The 19,838-nt window shown below is 52.8% G+C and overlaps 1 protein-coding gene across 1 annotated transcript in view; it reads right to left on the bottom strand.

Annotated features, from left to right (window-relative positions):
• HDAC4 (histone deacetylase 4) overlaps positions 1–19,838 on the bottom strand; it is a 289,199-nt gene that overhangs the window by 217,747 nt on the left and 51,614 nt on the right. The window contains exon 2 of the mRNA XM_043878233.1: positions 18,023–18,260. Within this exon, the coding sequence (XP_043734168.1) occupies positions 18,023–18,044 (22 nt within the window). The 5' untranslated portion in view covers positions 18,045–18,260. The remainder of the gene's footprint in view (positions 1–18,022; positions 18,261–19,838) is intronic.

The raw sequence follows: 19,838 nt of genomic DNA on the forward strand, positions 1-19,838 counted from the left end.
CAAGATAGGTTCACCAATGAATTCTTCCAAATATTTAAGAAAGAAGTAACAACATAACCTTATATAAACTCTAATCCACTGAAGATCAGACAACTATGGCCCAAGGCCGGATCAATCTGTGGCCTCACTTTGTACCATTTGCTGAGTGAGACTGGTTTTTACAAGTTTAAATGCCTGTTTTTTAAAAAAAGAAGAAAAATATGCAATGGAAACCATATGTGTTCCACAAAATATTTACCATCTGACTCTTTAAAAAAAATTCTGTCAACTCTAGGAATAGAAAAAGAGGATAATCTCATTCCATTTTAAGAGGCCAGTATAAACTTCATATTAAAATTGAACAAAGACATTTCAAGGAAAGAAAACCACAGACCAATTTCACTCATGAATTTAGATGAAAAAAATTAAGCAAAACAGAAGCAAAATTAATTCAGATAAAAGAATAATATACTCAAGTCGAATTTACTAAGAAAGGTAAGGCTGGTTAACATTCAAAAAATATTCAAGAAAATTCATCACATTAATCAAACAGAAGGGTGGAAATTATATAATTAATAGATGCAGAACAAAATGTAATATATTGTTTGTCATTGTTGTTTAGCCCTAAGTCACTTCTGACTCTTTGCGACCCCATGGACTATAGCCCGCCAGGCTCCTCTGTCCTTGGGATTTCCCAGGCAAGAACATTGGAGTGGGTTGCCATTTCCTTCTCTAGGGGATCTTCCCGACCCAGGGATTGAACCTACATCTCTTGAATTAGCAGGTGGGCTCTTTACCACTGAGCCACCTGGGAAGCCCTATATTAAGTTGAACCAAATGAAAGTGTCATTTTCGTAGATTGAAAAAGATCAAACATCTGCATACCATATGGTTCAATCTAGTATTTTAACTGACTCATGAGAAAATTCAACTAATAAGAACAGAAGACAACTGCATTGGTCTGATAGACTGTTACAGAAAACCTATAGTAAAGTTCATATATAATGATGAAATGTTGAAAGTTTTTCCCTTGATATTCAAACAAGACGTAGATGTTCACTACCACTAATTCTGTTTAACATTTGATTGAAGGCCCTAGACAATTTAATAAAGCAAGAAAAATACATAAAAAGTTTAAAACTTGGCAACAAAAAATAAAACGTCTACTATTCACAAACAGTATACATTAATATCCCAAAGAATGTATAGATAAACTAGAATAATAATAAGCCAACTCTGAAAGCTGTCTAGAAACAAAGTGGCTACACAAAAACTAAGTGTATTTCTAAATACAAACAAATGGTAAAAATTTTTAAAGGCATCCCATAAAATACCTAGAAGCAAATCTAACAGACAATATGAAAGAAATCTGCCCTGTGAGATACAAAATAAAAAACGTGATTGAGACAATTAAAGACCCAAACAGAAAGATGTATCATATCCATGGATTGGAAGATTAAAACAAACTGATTTTATACACAAACCAATGAAATGCCAATCGAGATCCCAGTAGGTATTCTGTTGAAATTGAAAAGTTGATTTTAAAATTCATATGGAAAGGCACTGGGCCAAGAAGAACCAAGACAGCCTTTAAAATGATTCAAAAAAGCTGGAGGACAAACAATAGCAGCTGTTAGAAGCAATCACGAGGCTCCATTAGTTAACTCTGTGCTCACTGACACACAGATAAGGTCCAGGCACAGGCCCACACGTGTGACCCTGACTGAGGACAAGGTGGCAACACGCAGCAGTGGAGAAAGGATGCAGCTTTCAACAGGATGAGGGGCCAACTGGCCATCCAGACGGGAAAACCAACCCTCGTTACTACTACACATCCTCCTTTCTAGAAAATCAATTATAGGCAGACCACAAAGCCATTTGGTAAAATGACACTTCTAAAAAATAATAGACGGCAAGATTAAACCAGTCCATCCTAAAGGAAATCAACCCTGAATATCCACTGGAAGGACTGATGCTGAAGCTGAAGCTCCAATACTTTGGCCACTTGATACGAACAGCAGACCCACTGCAAAAGATCCTGAAGCTGGGAAAGATTGAGGGCAGGAGGAGAAGGGGACGACAGAGGATGAGATGTTTGGATGGCATCAGCAACTCAATGGACATGAATCTGAGCAAACTCTGGGAGACGGTGATGGACAGAGAAGCCTGGTGTGCTGCAGTCCATGAGGTCACAAAGAGTCGGACATGACTTAGCTACTGAACAACAACAACAGAAAATAACAGACTCTTTCCATTGTATTCAAACAGGCATAAATAAAATGACCAGTAGCTGGACAATGTGAAAATTAAGAACATCTGTTCATCAAAGAGCATCATTAAGAAAAGTGAAGAAGCAACCCACAGACTTAAGAGAAAACAGCTAAGGAAACAATCAACAAAGAATTCATCTCTTGCCTATGAAAACAACGATCAGTCAGTAGAAAAAATAAAGACAATTGAATCTTTTAAATGAGCAAAAGATTTAAACGGGCATTTCAGCAAAGGGGACATCTAGCTGTTTGATACATATACGACAGGATGTTCAGCAAATTCAGTAATTGGGGATATATGAGACACGTCGCAGTGGCCAGCACAAAAAGGAATCAGAGTACCACGCGCTGGCTGGTGGGCAGCCAGTAGGTCTCTCGGAGCATAACCTGACACAGAAAATCTGAAAATCGGGCTCACGCACACCTTATCAAAAGAATGCGGGGGAATGTAACGGGAGCTCTGTGTGTAAAAACCCCAGCCTGAAACCACCCAGGTGTCATCAACAGACAAAAGATAAACCATGATCTGCTTATACAATGAAATATCACACACCCAGGCAGAGGAGCACACAGCTCTGGGCCACGTGGTGTCAGTCACCCTCACAGACAAATCGTTGAGGGAAGGAAGCCAGACAGAACAAGAAGATGTTCTGTGGCTGCGTTTGTATTAGGGAGACCGAGCCTAGGCGAGAAGCTGAAGAGGAGATTCCCGGGGAGGGGGGGGCAGGGAAGGGGCTGCATAAGGGCTGCTGGGGTCCCCTGAGCTCTCCTCTTCCCGCTCTGCACACGCTCACCAGTGTTTCCCTCCCGTGAGAATTCAAGAGGTGCACTGACGGTTTGTGCATCTAAAGATGCGGGTCTTACCCCAATGCAAAGCTCACGCAGCACTGGGAACCCGCAGGGCAGCGCTCTCTGGGGCGGCAGCAACAGTGAGAAGGCTGGAAAGAAACCCTCCCCCTCCCCCAAGTGCCTCCTTAACTGAGCGACATCACACCCGCGCACAGCCATAAAGAACAGGAACTTGTTCTGTGCTAATCTGGGCTTCCCCGGTGGCTCCGCTGGTCAAGGATCCGCCTGCGATGCGGCAGTCCTGGGCTCGATCCCCGGGCCGGGAAGATCCCCTGGAGAAGGGAAAGGCTACCCACTCCAGTGTTCTGGCCTGGAGAATCCCATGGACTGTATAGTCCCTGGGGTTGTAAAGAGTCAGACAGGACCGAGCGACTTTCGCTTTCACTTTCTGTACTAATTTAGAACAATCCCCAAAGAAAAAAGTTTAAGAGCTGGGTGCCTAAGCATGTGCAGTCGTCTACGCATCATTCACACACAGAGACTGGACAAGAGAGAACACCTACGCATTCATTTTTTTAAAGTTTATCGACAGACCTTACTAAAAGCGGAGTAGACAGGCAGAGGTCCCATGTGCTCCACCTACCAGCGCTGCGCTCCGCTGCCCCGGCAGTGACCGTCACACAGCTTTCTTCGGGTTAAACCTTCTCATGATAGCTGCGGGACACCGCACTGACAGACTCGTTCTTAGTGAAGTACAGGTAGGTTACAACGCGTCGGGCGTGGAGCCAAGTGACTCAGTTTATAGGTGCACACTGATTCTTTTCCGTTACAGGTTACTACAGGACATTGAATATACTTATTAAGAAGTTCCTGTGTATCATCGTTGAGATTCCAGGTGTAAGTGGTATCATATGGTATTTTTCTGTCTGTCCTAGTTCACCTAGTGTGATAATCTATGGTCCACCTGTGTTTCCGCCCGTGGCAACATTCCATTCTTTATACTGATAACGGTATTTTTATGTCAGGTCACTGCTCCCTTCAGATTCCCTCGTATCCACCCCAGGAGCCCGTCCGGGCCCCGTGCTGCTTTGAGTCCCCTCGTCTGTCTCCCCAGGCTCCCCTGGGCTGTGACAGCTGGCTGCCGACGACGCTGATGGTCTGGAGACGTGGGGCGGGGGGCCTGGGCAGGTGTGTCACAAGACACCCCTCTACGGGGGCTGGACAGCTGGCACGACCGGGGCTCAAGGTGGCCCCAGGGGCAGGAAGGTCACAGAGGTGAGGCGCCATCGTCTGCACACAAATTAATCGGAAATTCCCGGAGAACACACATGCCCTCACTCCACCGCACGGGCGGTACAGGAGAGTGAGCGAAGGAAGTTGGCTACCTCTCTCTCGAGGAGGAGATTAGGGCTCCTCAGAGTAAACAAAGTGGGCCCAGCTCTGGCAGACGGGGAGAAGAGCCGGGGCTGCCGTCCCAGTCACGCGTTTGGTGACGGGCAGCCGCGTCCCACGCCGCCGCTGCTGGTCCTCTCCTGGGCCCCGCGAGCTTCCCACGGCGAGGGTGCACGAGCAGCACCCGCGTCTGCAGAGCCCACTTCTGCCCCCAGACAGACGGGGTCACCCCCACGGCCCTGCCTTCCCAGGGACAGCACGAGCCCGGGGGAAACGGCTGCTTCGGCTCAGGACCACGGACCCGGCCCCGACGGGACCCGCGGGCAGCTTGGAAGCAGCCCGACTCGGAACCAGTGACGACTCACAGGGAGCACCAGCGGGGCCGGCTTGCTCCTCCTCGCTGCTGTCTCTGCCGGGAGGGAAAGCCACGAAGGGGAGGAACCGCTCAGACGCCTCCTCCCCGCGGACAGGCGCGGACAGAGAGAAGCGGAGGTGGGTTTGTGAGTTTCTGGCCCGGAGTCCATGGCGGGCTGCAGGAGGGCACCCCACCATGCCCATGCCCTGGGGAAGCGGCACCTCCGTCCCACTCATCCCCCAGGTCCCGGCTGCTCACAGAGGACAGCGGGGTGAAGGAGGGGCAGCTCAGCTCTCAGCTGGGGGTCCAGGCCCCCAGGGGCACCGGCTCACCTTCGTCCCCAAGCAAACCTCCCTGAGGCCCCCCTGGGTGCCTCGCTGGCACCCCGAAGCTGGTGTGTCCCGAGGGCAGGGGGCTTCTTCTCCCTTGCCTCCCTGCTCAGCCCCTCATCCCTTCCTTGCACCCCAGCAGGCCAAGGTCCCCACTCCCCTCCACTGGGGTGGGACCTGAAACCTGTTTCCAGCCCCTGCAGAGCATGTGGGACTCTGTACTTCTCCAGGCTGACCCTCAGCCACCCCTGCCCCCAGGACGGACGTCAACATCGAACGGCGTGAACTTTCCAACTCACATGCTGCTAAATAAGGTACCATTCCACGCTCAGAGTCTCTTCGTGTTTGCTTTTTAAATTCAAAACTAGAATTTGATATTCAGAATTGAGATATCACTCTATAAAATGCGAGACAAATTCGTACTTTTTCCAGGCCTTTTCTTAAATCTGCTGCAGCTGTCACGGAACTTCTTTGGGTTTGGATGAGTATAGTTTAGGAGTGACAGAGACCACTGCAATCAGGGAGGCTCTGAGCTCAGTCAATCTAGGAGATTCCAGAAGCTTCCAAAGGATGAGGGAGGCTCAGCTGCAAACAGCACTTCAGCCAGTGGTGGAAGGTTCCAGAGCAAGACGCTCAGGTCACATGAGGCAGGCGCAGCAGCTCCCGGCGTCCACTAGGACCTGAGCTTCCGCTTCCTATCGGCAGAGTTTTGTCTCCAGCAAGCATGCGTGTGTAGAACCGACTTGAAAGGGATCCACAGTAATTGTGAAGGCAACAGAGGATGAGATGGCTGGATGGCATCACCGATTCAGTGGACATGATCCTGGACAAAATTCTGGAAGATGGTGGGGACAGGGAGGCCTGGCGTGCTGCAGCCCATGGGGTCACAAAGAGCTGGACATGACTTGGCTACTGAACAACAAAATGGGAAAACTATGGATTTGGTTGACATAAAACTGGAAAATATAGACCCTGGCGTTGTAGAAAATATGGGTGAAGATGTTATCTCAATCAGTGATTTTAACCAATGTCTTGAAATGAATATAAAAGCCCACACCTTGAGTGAGCCATCTGTCTGCCCTGTCCAGGTGGAGTCCAGCTGCCCTCTGGGGAGAAGAGGGGATATGTACCCCTCCAATGTGTGACTGTCCACCCAGGGGTGGCAGGCCAGGCCCAGTTACACTGGATGCCCACCCCTTTCCAGGGTGGAAGGTCTGGATGTTGACCGTGACTACGGGGCCACCTTTCACAGACCCCTGACCCCTCTGCTCCAGTGCGGGGCTCCCGAGGGGGGAGACACGGGCTTGTCCACCTGCCACTGCACCACCTGCCGCCAACCCCATGGGCAGGTACCAGGCTGAAGGCGAAGTTCAGTGGCCAGCGTCCTTCTGAAGGGCGAAGGCCGGGTACAGGACAACGCAGCCCACCTCTGGGAGGCACCCAAGGCAGGCCAAGAGGCCCCCCAGCCGTCCTGCCACGGAGGTGGCCCAGTCAGCACACAGAGCCTGGGGACACGCGGCTGCTCGGCCCAGTGGCGAAGCCAGCCTCCCTGCCCACCCCTGGCGCCTCCCAGCTGTTCCAGAACTGGAAATGGTTGAGAAGCACCAGCATAATGTTCTCTGACAACACGCAACGTGAGAAAGGCTCTTTTCTTCTCACAGATAACACGGATGTTTGAAACCGTACCCCTCAGTCTGAGCAGGCTCACCCTGTAGGAACACACACGGCCCAGAGCCCTCCACAACCTCCCAGGAAAGGCCTCAGAAACAGCATCTCCTTCAGAACCACAGCTGCTGAGGCCGTGTCTGTGCCAATTGGTCACCAGCCCACTCACAGCAGGGTCCACGTAACGTGGGCTGGAAGCTGGAGCTTCCGGTTTAGAAACTGGAGTGCCTATAAATGCAAAGGAACCCCCGCCCCAAGGGCCTCAGGGGCCGAGTCCTTGGCCCCGCGGGGAGCTCAGAGAAAGGCCAGCTGAGAACCGAGAAGGCCACGTCCCGGTCCAGGCCGAGGCCAGCGGCCATGTGAGCCTGACCCTGGGCAGACAGACCAGCCAGTGAGGCAGAACGTTGAGACGAGAGAGGAAGGGGCGGGAAGGCTGGACGCAGAGGAGGGCAGAGCGGGGACCACGCCCCGCCTGGGGGTCCCCTCTGCAGCACATGGGGGCAGGGACAGACGGACGTCTGGGGTCTGGGGTCTCCCGGCTCCACGCAGCGGCTCATCACCCACCAGGCCCTGCTGCCCCCCGCCTCCGGGACGGCTCCAGCCCCCCTGTGACACCCGGCGTGCCCAGCTGGCCCCTCACCCGCTAGTGTGGCCCCAGCTCCCTTTCCACGCCACCACAAATGCCACGGATGGCCGGGGAAATGACAGAAGGGAGCCCAATCCTAGAAGGACGGAAGGGCAGACAGATGGCTACACTCTTCTCAGAAGCCCCACGGCCCTGGTGGGGGTGGCTGAACTGGACGCCTTGCCAGCCGCTCAGATCCCAGGCAGTGTGTCTCCTGAAGCCTGGGCTCTTTGGGACGGAAAAACCTCAGTGGGGTTTCAGCACTTCCAGGCCAGGTCTCCTGCGGGCACTGAGTTCAGACTCTCCCCTGCGATCCTCCAGCCCTCACCTTGGCCCCTTTGCAGTGGAGCTGATGAACTGGAGACTAACACCCACCCCTTCCAAAAACAACATTGACGGCCAAAACTATCCAGCAAAGCAGCAGCTCCCCAGGGTGCAGCGTCACCTGGGAGGACGAGGACACAGGGTTCCCCACAAGGGCCCGGGCGACGAGGACCCCACAAGCACAGCCCTCAGGCCAGCAGCCGCCCGCACCCCGCCCCCGCTCCAGAGCCTCAGACCCCCCGCGAGGAGCGCCTCTCTGACCTGGTCCCGCTCCAGCAGCCACGCCACTGTCCCTGTCACTCGGGGACCTATGCTCACCTACAGCTAACAGGCGACCACAGACACCCACCAACCCCGATGCGATCCTGACCCACCACCCCGTCTTCATCCTCATCACCGTCAGTGACTCGATGCCAACACACAGTGAGTCTCCAGCATGGCAAAACACAAAGGCCCTCATCTCCAGCTTCAGCTAAACCTCCCAGCAAAAACCTCTGCCCTCCAAGGTCTCTGCCCTCCCCAGCGCCTTCCAAATTTTCTAAAAGCTCTTTCTGTGTATTAACACCTAAGAAAGAGATCCATTCCCCGCCTTCCTCCCATTCCCTGATGCTTTCAGTGAGAGTGAAATAAAGCAGTCAGCTCCCCGGGCCCAGGCGTGACGGCTCTGGATGAAAAGCCACGTGGAGAGTGCAGGTGTTCGGGCAAAGCACGGGGATGGGCGGCTTTTCAAGCACAAAAAGCGGCAAGCAGGCTTGCATTCTGTGTGTCAGACCCTGGTGGGGGCGGGGCTGTAAGAAGCAGTCAATCAGCCCCTGACTTGGATGAAATCAATAAAACACGTGAAAATGAGGAGCGTTAAGAATTCTGAGTCACGCTGTTCAACACTGGAGGAACTTTCGCTAAATACATCTTCTGTAACAAATGCGGACACGTCAGAATGGGCCCTTTGTATCCAGCACAACGTCCAGTAAACCTGTGCTAAGAACAGACTCCGTTGAATCTCCGGTGACACCAACAGCACACATCCTACTGAATCAACAGGTCAGCGAGAGACGCAGCTCTAACAAACGCCCAGTTTCTACAAAGGACATCCCAGGAAAATTCAGAACACTGCACCTAAGAAGGAATAAACTTGGCTGTGAATGCAAACAAATCAAAACAGAATCTTTAGCTCCTGGAACACGAGGTCGTCTCTTGGCGTCAGCACCTTGAACAACTGCATTGTAAGAAGCAATCTTCTACCAGACGGCCTCAGAGTTTAAAGGTAAAAATAACTCGCCATCAGGCACAAAAGTTCCCTCAGAGAAAGAGGCTTGAAGACAGGGCTTAACAATAACAAATCATCAACATCCGGCAAGGGTACAGTATCAGAGGGCACGTGGGAGCCCCAGGAGAACGTGGTCTTGTGCAGAAAACGAAGCCCCGAGTCAGTGACCACCGAACAACCTCCCTCAGGATGCTGACACGATCTTACAAACATTATTGCAAACAGAGAAAAAAGAAGCAGATGTAGGACAGATGTGTATTTTTTTAATATCACCTTTAACAAAGCCTCCCTGATACCTTTCAAAAGTATCCAGTATTTGCAGAAGCGAGAGAACGGCTGTAACAGGGAACACTGCTTTTCATCCTAAAACCCCAGAAACACTGAAGGTGCGCTGCAGCCTAGAATGTTCCCGTTCCGAGTCAGGACCATCCCATCCAAGCAGCGGCAGCAGGAACCCTGTGCCGAGGAGGAGGAGGGCTGGGGGACACACAGCCTGAAGCCCAACAGGGCAAGGCCGCCGTCGGACAGCGGGGCTTCTGCCATCGGATGGTGGGGCTTCTGCCGTCGGACGGCGGACGGGGCTTCTGACCCCGACAACGGCCAGAGCCGAGAGCCTGACGCAGCCTCCCCACCTGCCAGGACTGAGCACACCTGCGGACCAGCCTCTGCATTTAAGAGAAGCCAAGACCATCCCTCTTGTTTCTGCTTGTTTTGTGGGGGGCAGACATGAAAATCACACGATAAGGTCTCGCTCCATCACACCCCGCTTAGCACTTCCTGTCACAGGCTGATACCCCCACTCTAACCAAGTGGGGACGAGAAAACCCATCTAAAAGCACAAAGCCAGAGACAGCAAGGAGATCCAACCAGTCCAGCCTAAAGGAAATCAGTCCTGAATATTCATTGGAAGGACTGACGCTGAAGCTGAAACTCCAATACTTTGGCCACCTGAGGCGAAGAGCTGACTCACTGGAAAAGACCCTGATGCTGGGAAAGATTGAGGAGAAGGGGACAACAAAGGATGAGGTGGTTGGATGGCATCACCGACTCGATGGACATGGGTTTGAGTAAGTTCTTGGACTTGGTGATGGACAGGGAGGCCTGGCGTGCTGCAGTCGCAAAGAGTCGGACACGACTGAGCGACTGCACTGAACTGAGAGACGATTCGACAAAGTTCACAGTCATTTGCCTCATTTGGTTTTTTCCTTAATCATTTTCCATAAAAAATGGTCATTTTTGAATCATGGTCTCGTCAAATGAGCAAATAAAGTGGAAGTAAAACAAAAGGTTTCAACCAAAGTCTCTCCCGTTAACCTGGCCAGGCCCCCAGCCAGCTCTAAGGATCAGCAGAGAGAAGGTCAGAGAAGTTCAGAAGTGTCTCAGTACACTCGAGACACATTAGGAACACTGCGGGAGCCAAGAGGTTCAGCCACGACAGGGCCTTGCTGCCTTAACCCAGCAGAGAGCAAGGCACGCGTCCCGGGAGGGGACGGGCCGGGGTCCCTTCCCCACGCCAACAGGGTCTCAGAACAGACAGGGGGCGGGCCCATGTGGACCTGGGCACAGCAGACCCTCCTGGTCTGGACCCATTTCCGACGCCCGCCTCTCCACCCCCTCTCCTCTGCCAGCCCACCTTCACCTCCGGGCCCGTCTGTGCCCCAAGGGGCAGCGCAGCTCCTGCCCTGCGCCCAACCCCGCTCACACGTCCCTTCCGGGGCCCTGCCCCCGGCCCACCCCCTCTCTCCCCGTGAGCCCCAGTGTGTCAAGGTGGCTTCATGCCTCCCTCCACCTGGCCCGGCCCGAGCACCCCCACATAAACGGTCAGGATCCAGTAACTGGTCCAGGGTGCCCAGCGTCTGTCCGGCAGAGGGGCCCACGTCCCTCAAGGACAGACAATCAATTCTGGTTCCAGGATGGTCTCTGAGTAGATACCTGGCCTTCGCCCAAGCCCTGGACGGCAGTCAGTACTGGTTTCCTCGTGGACAGAACAGGAATGACCATGTTCTATCTCACTTCCCGGGCTCCCCAGGTGATGCTAGTGGCAGAGACACTCCCTGCCAATGCGGGAGGTGAAAGAGAGGCTGACTCGATCCCCGGGTCAGGAAGGTCCCCTGGAGGAGGGCGTGGCAACCCACTCCAGTCGTCTTGCCTGAAGAATCCCCATAAACAGAGTGGGGAACAGACTGTAGCCAGGCAGGCTACAGTCCACGAGGTGGCAAAGAGTTGGACATGATGGAGCAACTTAGCACACATGTACGCATCTCACTTGCCAGGCTCATCATGGAAAACCATGAAGTAACCACAAAGCACCGTTCAGAACCACGTCGTTATTCATTCCAGGGTCTGACCAGCAGTCAGCAAGTAACCAGTGTTGATCTACTACTATTAGGAGCTTGAAACATCTATGTTTTTTGCAGACAGAGCAGCCCCGGCCCTTCACAGCCCAGCGTCTGGGGGTGGGCGCCCAGCACCCACCTGTCCGCCTTCCACCTGCCCCTCTGCTGGGTGCCTCAATCACCGCCCTTCTGTTCCACCGACAGGCTGTACGCTGTGGTTTCTAATGATCCTGGCTCAGGGCTTTCTATGTCAAATACATACCGGGAGTTCATTCTTAAGTTTCAATATCATTAATCATCCAACATTCAGCATCTCGGAATTCAGAAATTTGCATTTCTACAATGGCGGTTTTGAAAAAGAGGACATAAATGCAAATGTTCCACAAACCGTATAAGAATTTTCAGAGAACTGCCAAAACAAACCATCAACGCTCCATTGACAGAGAATTTTCTCAGCTCTTCATAACGACTGAGCATTCGTGATTTTTAAAAGACAAAACACAATTTGAGGATTTAGAGGAAAAAGAAAAAAAAAAAGAAAAAGGGAGGCTGAAAAAGAAGCTGTTATGTCTCCATGATTTCCAGAACAAACCTTGACTGATTAAGATCTCGGATAATCATGGCATGGAGGATCTGGGCCACGACAATTCAGGAGCCGTATCAGCGCGGATGGGCGCCCGGAGGAGCCTGGGGCCGCTCGCAGCTGGGAGATGCACGGGCCGTTTCTGAACACGCCCTGGAGGAAGCAGAAGCAGGTGCTCTGAGGGGCCGGTGAGCGCCTCCTTCCCCAAGGTCAGGCTAAACAATGAGGCCGCCCCTCCCCCCACCCCACAGGACACCTGCCTCCACTGGCCTCCAGAGCCCTGGTCTTGCTCTGTCGGATCTCGAGTCTGTTTCTGCGTTCCACAGGACAGTGGGGGCCGGGCTCCTCTCCCTGCATGCCCCAGCCTCGGTCTTGTCCAGAAGCCCCCGGGCCTGCCCGCCAGTGGCTGGGGACTCGCCACGCCAGATGGGTCCTGAAGAAGCTCTCCCCCAACTCCCCCGGCTCCTGGAGGGTGTGACCACAGGTCTCCTGGCCTGAGCCCCCAGGACTCCACCGCTGCACCTGCTGGCTGCAGGCCCACCCCCCAAAAGCCCCGGCCTGGGCCTTCCCAGGGCCTCATCTGTGGCTCTCCCGGGGCCCCAGCTCTCCCTGTGGCCCAGCGCCTCACACAGGGCCCACCACCCACCACCAGCGGCTCACAATCAATGTTCCCTTTGTGTTCCCTGCAGGTCCTCAAAACTCATTTCCTCCTCTTGAAACTTTGCAATACTCCTGAAACATTCCATCCTTATACAGCACAATCTAAAAGACAGAAAAATGCATCCTTCTGAGGCCATTTCTAAATCGAAATAGAATATACCGCTGGTGGGTAACCGAGTGGAAAGAAACAAGACTCAGGATCCAACAGGGCAAGACCAGGGCTCGGGCCTGGGCCGGTGGAGCTGACAGCCTCCTCCCAGGACCTGCAGGAAGAGAACTTCACGGCGGTCAGAACAAATCAGACTATGTCGAAACTCATTAATCACCAAGTTACTGTCGACACAGACGTTCAGCTGCTTTCATGTGGATGGGGCATTTCAGAGTGAAGAGAACGCTGACAAATCAGAGTGTGGTCCCAACTAAAACCCGGGTCTGAAATATACAGATTTCCCTCAAAATGGCTCATCTTGTGTTTTAACACCACGCAGCCTCTCCCCAAGCTCCCAGGAGGGTCGGGACACTTGAGTGACTGGATCCCAGTCCTGCTCGGCCAGCTTCCTGTGGAGAGTGGGGTTCGGATGCCCATACATGGTCCAGGAGATGGCACAGCAGGCTCCTCTAGACGCCCTCTGGGCAGAAGCGTCACTGTGAGAAAGCTGAACTGCTCGGGGTGGGGTGGGGGTCGTAACAGCGTGGCCGAGGGACAGCCTCTGGTCCCGCTCTGAGCCAACCCAGGTCCCACATCCCAGCACACTCGGGCTACGGGCACGACCACAGCCTGTCATCTGAGGAACACGAAGGCAGGGAAGAAGGGGAGCCTGTGCCCACCAGCAGACCCCCGGGCCCTCAGTGTGGGAGGAGGACTCGCCTTCCACGTGGAGGCCCCGCACATCCCCACAGGAAGGCGTGCAGCGCTGGGACGGGAGAGGCATCGCATCTCAGCACCTCTCCTCACTCCTGCTCTCAAAGGAGCGTTCTCTCAGCCTGAGTCGGGCCAGGCCGCTTCCTCGGGCCAGTCACAGCTCTCGCAATCGTTACTCAGAGCCATAAAAGCCCCACCAGTCAGCAGTTTTACGTCAGAGCGCCAGGGCCAGGCTCTGGCAAAGTGCAGAAGGAACGGCAATAAAACCATAATGCGCGCCTCACCCAGCACCAGAGGGGCTCAGCGCGGGGGGCCGGGGGAGAAGACCTCCACTCTCCAAGTGAAAAGCTCGTTTCACCAACGGGGCCAAGCCGGCCGGCTCCACAGGCATGACGGGGGCCCCACGGCGCCCGAGGCCCACATAGGGGCTGGCGGGGCGGCGGCCGGGAGGGACGGGGTACAGCCAGGTGACGCGGCGGGGCCGGCGGGCGGCCAGACAGAAGGACATCGCACGGCCCAGGGAGGCCGAGACAGACATGGGACAGAAGGGACGGTGGGGCCGAAGACGGGACGGGGAACCTTGGGCAGGGCCCTGCTCCGAACAGCGAACGGAACACGTTCGGTGTTAACTCTTCTCCTCCTCCCACAAATCCACTAAAACAACAAAACACAAACACCGACAGGAAAGACTGGCAGCGAGTCTACACGGTGGGAACACGTGGCATCAGCTGACAAGGGACAGGGAGGGACTTCCTGGAAGACGTCCGTCTGGGGGATCCAAGTGATGGGGGACCACCATGAGCGAGCAGGCGGTCACCGCGGCAGGCCACGGGCTTGTGGACGGTGGGGGGGCCGTGCCGACCATGGCTCAGCCCAAGCCCCAGCCTTCACCCCCCCAGGGTGGGGATGGGGGGTGTGGATTGCAGAGCAGCCGGGAGAGACCCACCAGCAAGCCCACCCTCACATCGGCATGTGCTACTGCTGGGCGTCAGCTACCCAGGCCGCTCCAGGACTGCCCTGGGTGGAGGGGGCATCAGGCAGAGGGGAGGAAGGGGGCCAGACTGCGAGGCACCTGGCCTCGCCAGCCCCATCTGCCGAGAGGGACATGCGCACCACGCAGGACCTGACCGCAGTCAACAGCCACGGGCAAGGCCTCTGTGCGAGACATGAGGACTCTGGGGAGGAGGCGAAAGCAACACCCAGCCAGATCTCTGCTGCTCACAGGGACCAGCCTCAAGGCGGAGGTCTGCCATGGGAAGATGCTGCTGCTGCCAAGTCGCTTCAGTCGGGTCCGACTCTGTGCGACGCCACAGACGGCAGCCCACCAGGCTCCCATCCCTGGGATTCTCCAGGCAAGAACACTGGAGGGGGTTGCCATTTCCTTCTCCAGTGCATGAAAGTGAAAAGTGAAAGTGAAGTCGCTCAGTCCTGTCTGACTCTTAGCGACCCCATGGACTGCAGCCTACCAGGTTCCTCTGTCCATGGGATTTTCCAGGCAAGAGTACTAGAGATAAGTGGGTGGAGAAGCGTTCGTCAGCCAAGAGAACCCAAGGGCAGAAACACTTTTAGGAGACTGATAAACTCTGGGGCAAAGAGGCACGAAACGAGAGAAACACACTGTATTTTGTTACGAGACCGGGGCCACCAAGACACACTCGTTAGTTTTCAAGCACCGAAAACCAAAGCCCCAGACGTCTCATTGTGGAAAGAATACACGAACTATCAGCATAAGAGAAAGTACACGTTTCTCTAGAAATCAGAGACAAAGAAGATAAAGCTATGCTGACGTAGTAATATAATCACTGATTTAAGTAACTGAAGTTATTATGTACAGATAACACATAAAGAAAAATGCATACATACACTCCTATATATAAATATACTTGACCTTTGAACAGCATGGGATTGAACCACCACACAGTCTGCTTACAGCAGCATTTTTATGGTCAGTTCCACGCACAGCACAAAACCATCCGTGACTGGCTGAATCCACAGGCTTGGAATCACAGATGCAGAGTAGCCAACTTCTGATGCGGGGAGCCAACTATAACCCACACATGGATTTTCCACTGTGCGGAGGCTTGGCACCCCTGACTCCGGGGCTGGCCCAGGGTCAACCGTACATAATGCACATGCATGAGAAAACTTCACATACAGTATTGATGCATACACACAGACTTCCTTAGATTAAAAAAAGAGCGAGAAAAAAAAATAGGGGAAAAATAAAAGCATTTTTTCTCTTCAAATGCCTACTGGCATGTATGAGATTTACGTCTATAGCAGCTCATAAAAAATCTGGTATCACTTCACACTGGTCAGAATAGCCATCATCAAAAAGTCTACAAACAATAAATGCTGGAAAGGGTGTGAAGAAAAGGGAACCCTCCTACACACTGTTGGGAATGTAAATTGGTGCAGGCACTATGGAGAACAGTATAGAGGCTCCTTAAAAACTAAAAATACTGAGAGAACTGCTGTATGACACAGCAGCCCCACTCCTGGACATACATCTAGAGAAAATCATGATTTGAAAAGATACAAGCACCCCAAGGTTCAGGGTAGCACTACTCACAATAGCCAGGACCTGGGAGCAACCTAAATGCCCGTCAATAGGGGAGTGCATAAAGAAGACGTGGCACATATATCCAATGGAATGTTACTCAGCCACTAAGAAGAATGAAATAAGGCCATTTGCAGCGACACGGATGGACCTAAAGATTGTCACACTAAATGAAGTTCAGACAGAGAAAAACAAACATCATATGAACTTATTTTACAAAGAAGCAGACTCACAAACTTAGGAAACAAACCTAAGGTTAACTAAGGGGAAAAAGGTGGGAGGGATAAATTACAGAGTTTGGGATTAACAGACACACAGTACTATACATAAAACGACAACATGGTCCTCTGTACAGCACAGGGAAATCTACCCAATATTCTGTATTAGCCTAAGTGGGAAAAAAATCTGAAAAATAATAGATATATGTGTGTATATGTACACCCACATATAAAACTATATCACTTTGTACACCACAAATTAACACAACGTTGTAAATCAACCACATTCCAGTATAAAATAAAACTTTTAAAAATGTGCACCCTCGTTTATACAGTAATGCAAATTCAAACAATAAATTTCCCCTGGCATGCCGACAAGAATGAGACAAACTGAATCCAGCTAGTGCTTCTGCAAATGAAGAAAAACACATATGCTCATAAACTAGGATTAAGGGGAGAAATTGAGACAGAGGTTCTGGAGCCACGTGCAAAGTAAACAAAGTTTCCAATGCAGGTGCCCACCCACCCAGCAATTCTACTGCTGGGAGCTGACCTAATGGAGATGGTCACAGAAGTGTGTGTACAAAATATATGAATAATAATTGTCTGATGATGATGTGGGGCTGTTCTCACTACCGCGGCAGCCACATGAGTATCTACCTATAAGCTACCAAAAACAAGTCAGGTTTATGTACATGCTGACATCAAAAGATGATCATAAGGTACTAAATGGAAAAAAAAAAAAAAAATGAAACACAGAACTCCACAGATAGAATGATTAAAACATTTCTACACACACCCTGTATGTTCATACACAGGAGAAAGGCAGGCTCCCCAGCTCTGCGTGGAAAATAGTCCACGTTCACCCACTTCGAGCCAGACTGTTAAATTACATTTTACACTCTGTATCAGTCAATACACGAACAATCTAAATCAATAAAGCCTTCGTATCTAAATATAAGTGGGCTGCTCTCGGAGCTTCAGACAGCTCTGTTCAGGCCAGGAGAGGACATGCAGGGGGCCGAATCCCAGGGAAGAGTGCAGACCAAGCCCCCCACTCTCACCCAGTGGGGACCCCAGCCACACGGACAGAGGCAGGGCCTCCAGGATGCCCCACGCCTGCCCGAGTGGATGCAGGACAACAGACGTAAACGGCCCGGGGGCCACGCTGCAGCGGACGGTGAGGCTGGACGAGCCAGGGCTCGCTGCCACGGGGCGGCTGGGTGACTCGGTGACAGGGCTGGAGAAGCCTGAGCATGCGTGTCCCCGCACGCTTCCGAACCCGAGAGCCGCACAAACGTGCTCCCCGACCCCACCCGGCCACGAGCTCTGTGGCCCCGGACCGGTCACCTCTTCGCGCCAGGTGGGGGACGTCCGGGGCCTATGAAGACTCGCTGTGGGCAGGATGCAAGCGCCGTGCCTGGTGACGCCCTGGGCACCAGGACTGATGCCTGCGGGCGCCCACCACCGAGGGGCACCGACCGTGTGCAGCTCGGCCCAGAGGCGGCCCACCCCCGCGGCCCCCAGAATCAAAGCAGCGGCAAAAGGAAGCGCTCTCCAGACCACACATGGCCCTGCGCCCATCGCCCCCTGAGGCTTCAGGGAGGCGCACACTGCTCAAGTCAGCGCGTAGGTCAGGGCCAAGCCTGGACCCCAACCCCCGGGAGGCCCCGCTCGTCTTTCTGCCGCTGAGACGGAGAGCCGGCTGCCCCGCCCTCGGGGCCAACCTAAACCAGCTGCGCTGGTGATCATGAACACAGACAGAGACCCGGGACCCAACTGCCACGAGGACCCGGGGTCCGGCTTACCTGGATGGCTTTGCGAGCTCATTGCGAGCAGCGGCTTCTCCTTCAAAAGATTCAAAATGGCTCAAAACTTCCACGTAAAGGAGAGCTCCAAAGAGCCCAGAGTCCGAGCGGCACATACAAGTCCAGCAACGGGCAGGGCCGGCCCACAGCCACCGAAGCACCCTGGTCTCGCTGACCACGTCGCGGGCCCAGAAATCCAGAGGAGGGTGGGGATCTCCAGGGGCTCTTAGGAGACAACCTGTGTGGGCAGAGAAGGGGCGGCTTCAGTTAGGAAGTGCAGCTGGGACTCAGTCATCTGTGTGCCTCCCTGCCCCTTGGGTGGGTTGCTAAAACACTCGCGTGGACTCACCGTTTCTAGTCCTACAAACTCCAGGAAGGTCTTACATACAAACGGGTTCCCTTCTGAGAGCCCATTCGTAACTCTGCTTCGTTCGTAAGCCCAACTGAGTTCATCTATGTACCCAACTTCACAGATAACGTCAGACACGTGAACTAACTGATGTGACTTGACATACGAACGTGCATTTGCATCTCTGAAGATTCATGGTTCTCAGGCTCATAGGTGGGGGACTGGCTGTACTTGAGGTTCTGTTAGTAAATATGTAGATGTGGATATGTGTAATAATGCATCTGCAGTGCAAGCTCGGAACTGTTGACGGAAAACACTTTAAAAGAGAAATCACTTGGAGCTGACCCGATCCCCCCCCACACACATTTTTCCATTCTCACGATATCCCCAGCAACATTTCTGTTTTACACGGCGGCAATCTGAGAGTCTGTCTAAATTCAGCTTTGCTCACTTGTGTCCGCAACAGTTTCCCAGGTCTCCATCTTCACGATAACAATTTCCCCGATTCATTCCCATGTTCTGATTTTAAGAGTACAACACGCTCATCGCAGGAAGTGTCTAAAGAGCCATCCCGATGCCGTGACACACGGGCAGACGCTGGGTAGCATTTTGATGCTTGTCCTTGCCGCTGGGCTGCGTCACCTTTCCCCGCACAGACTGCCGGCTCCACAGTCGGGCACCCTGCCCTCTCTGCCAGCATGACGGCTGGGAACTCCCCAGCGTCAGGATCCACTCCTGGGAACAGTGCTCTGAGGCTGTGCTGGGAGCCCCCTGCCTCCTCCCCCACCGCAGGCAGCTCTGACAGCCCTGGCCGTCAGATCACAGGCCCTGTCCGCAGACCCCTGGAGGGTGACACCTGACGGACACCAATCCTCTTCCCAAGTCCAGCCTCTTCCCCAGATCACAGTCAGTCACGGAGGAACCCATAGAAACGAGGGCACAAACGCCCACTGCCGAGCATCTGCCTCTGCACCACGGCATCACCTAGGACTCTCTAAATTCCTTGCTGTGATGAGCATGTGTTACAACTGGAATACAGACATAAACTGAGAACACAGTGACTATGAAAATCCTCATACTGACCCTGGTCAGGGCTCCTCTAAGGCTTATCATCTGTCCCTTTAACAGTGTGACAAATTCCTGTTCTTGATTAAACTGTTCAAGGATTTTCCCCCTATTGCTTATAACCAAAGACCTCTAACCTATTTATCATGTAAAGAACTAAATTCCAAAATGTGTCTGCTTAGATGGTACCCAGTAACACATCATCCACAACTGACCAGCATCTTTGCGATTATTGTTCTGTACACGGTTACTTCCTTAGGAAACACAATGACTTATCTCACGTTTATAGAGTTTTTATTCTTCTCTTGAATAGATTAAGAAGATATAGTACACATATACAACAGAATATTACTCAGCCGTAAAAACAATAAAATAAAATAATGCCGCTTGCAGTAACGTGGA

Source organism: Cervus elaphus, chromosome 20, assembly GCF_910594005.1.
Source record: "Cervus elaphus chromosome 20, mCerEla1.1, whole genome shotgun sequence".
Classification (NCBI taxonomy): domain Eukaryota; kingdom Metazoa; phylum Chordata; class Mammalia; order Artiodactyla; family Cervidae; genus Cervus; species Cervus elaphus.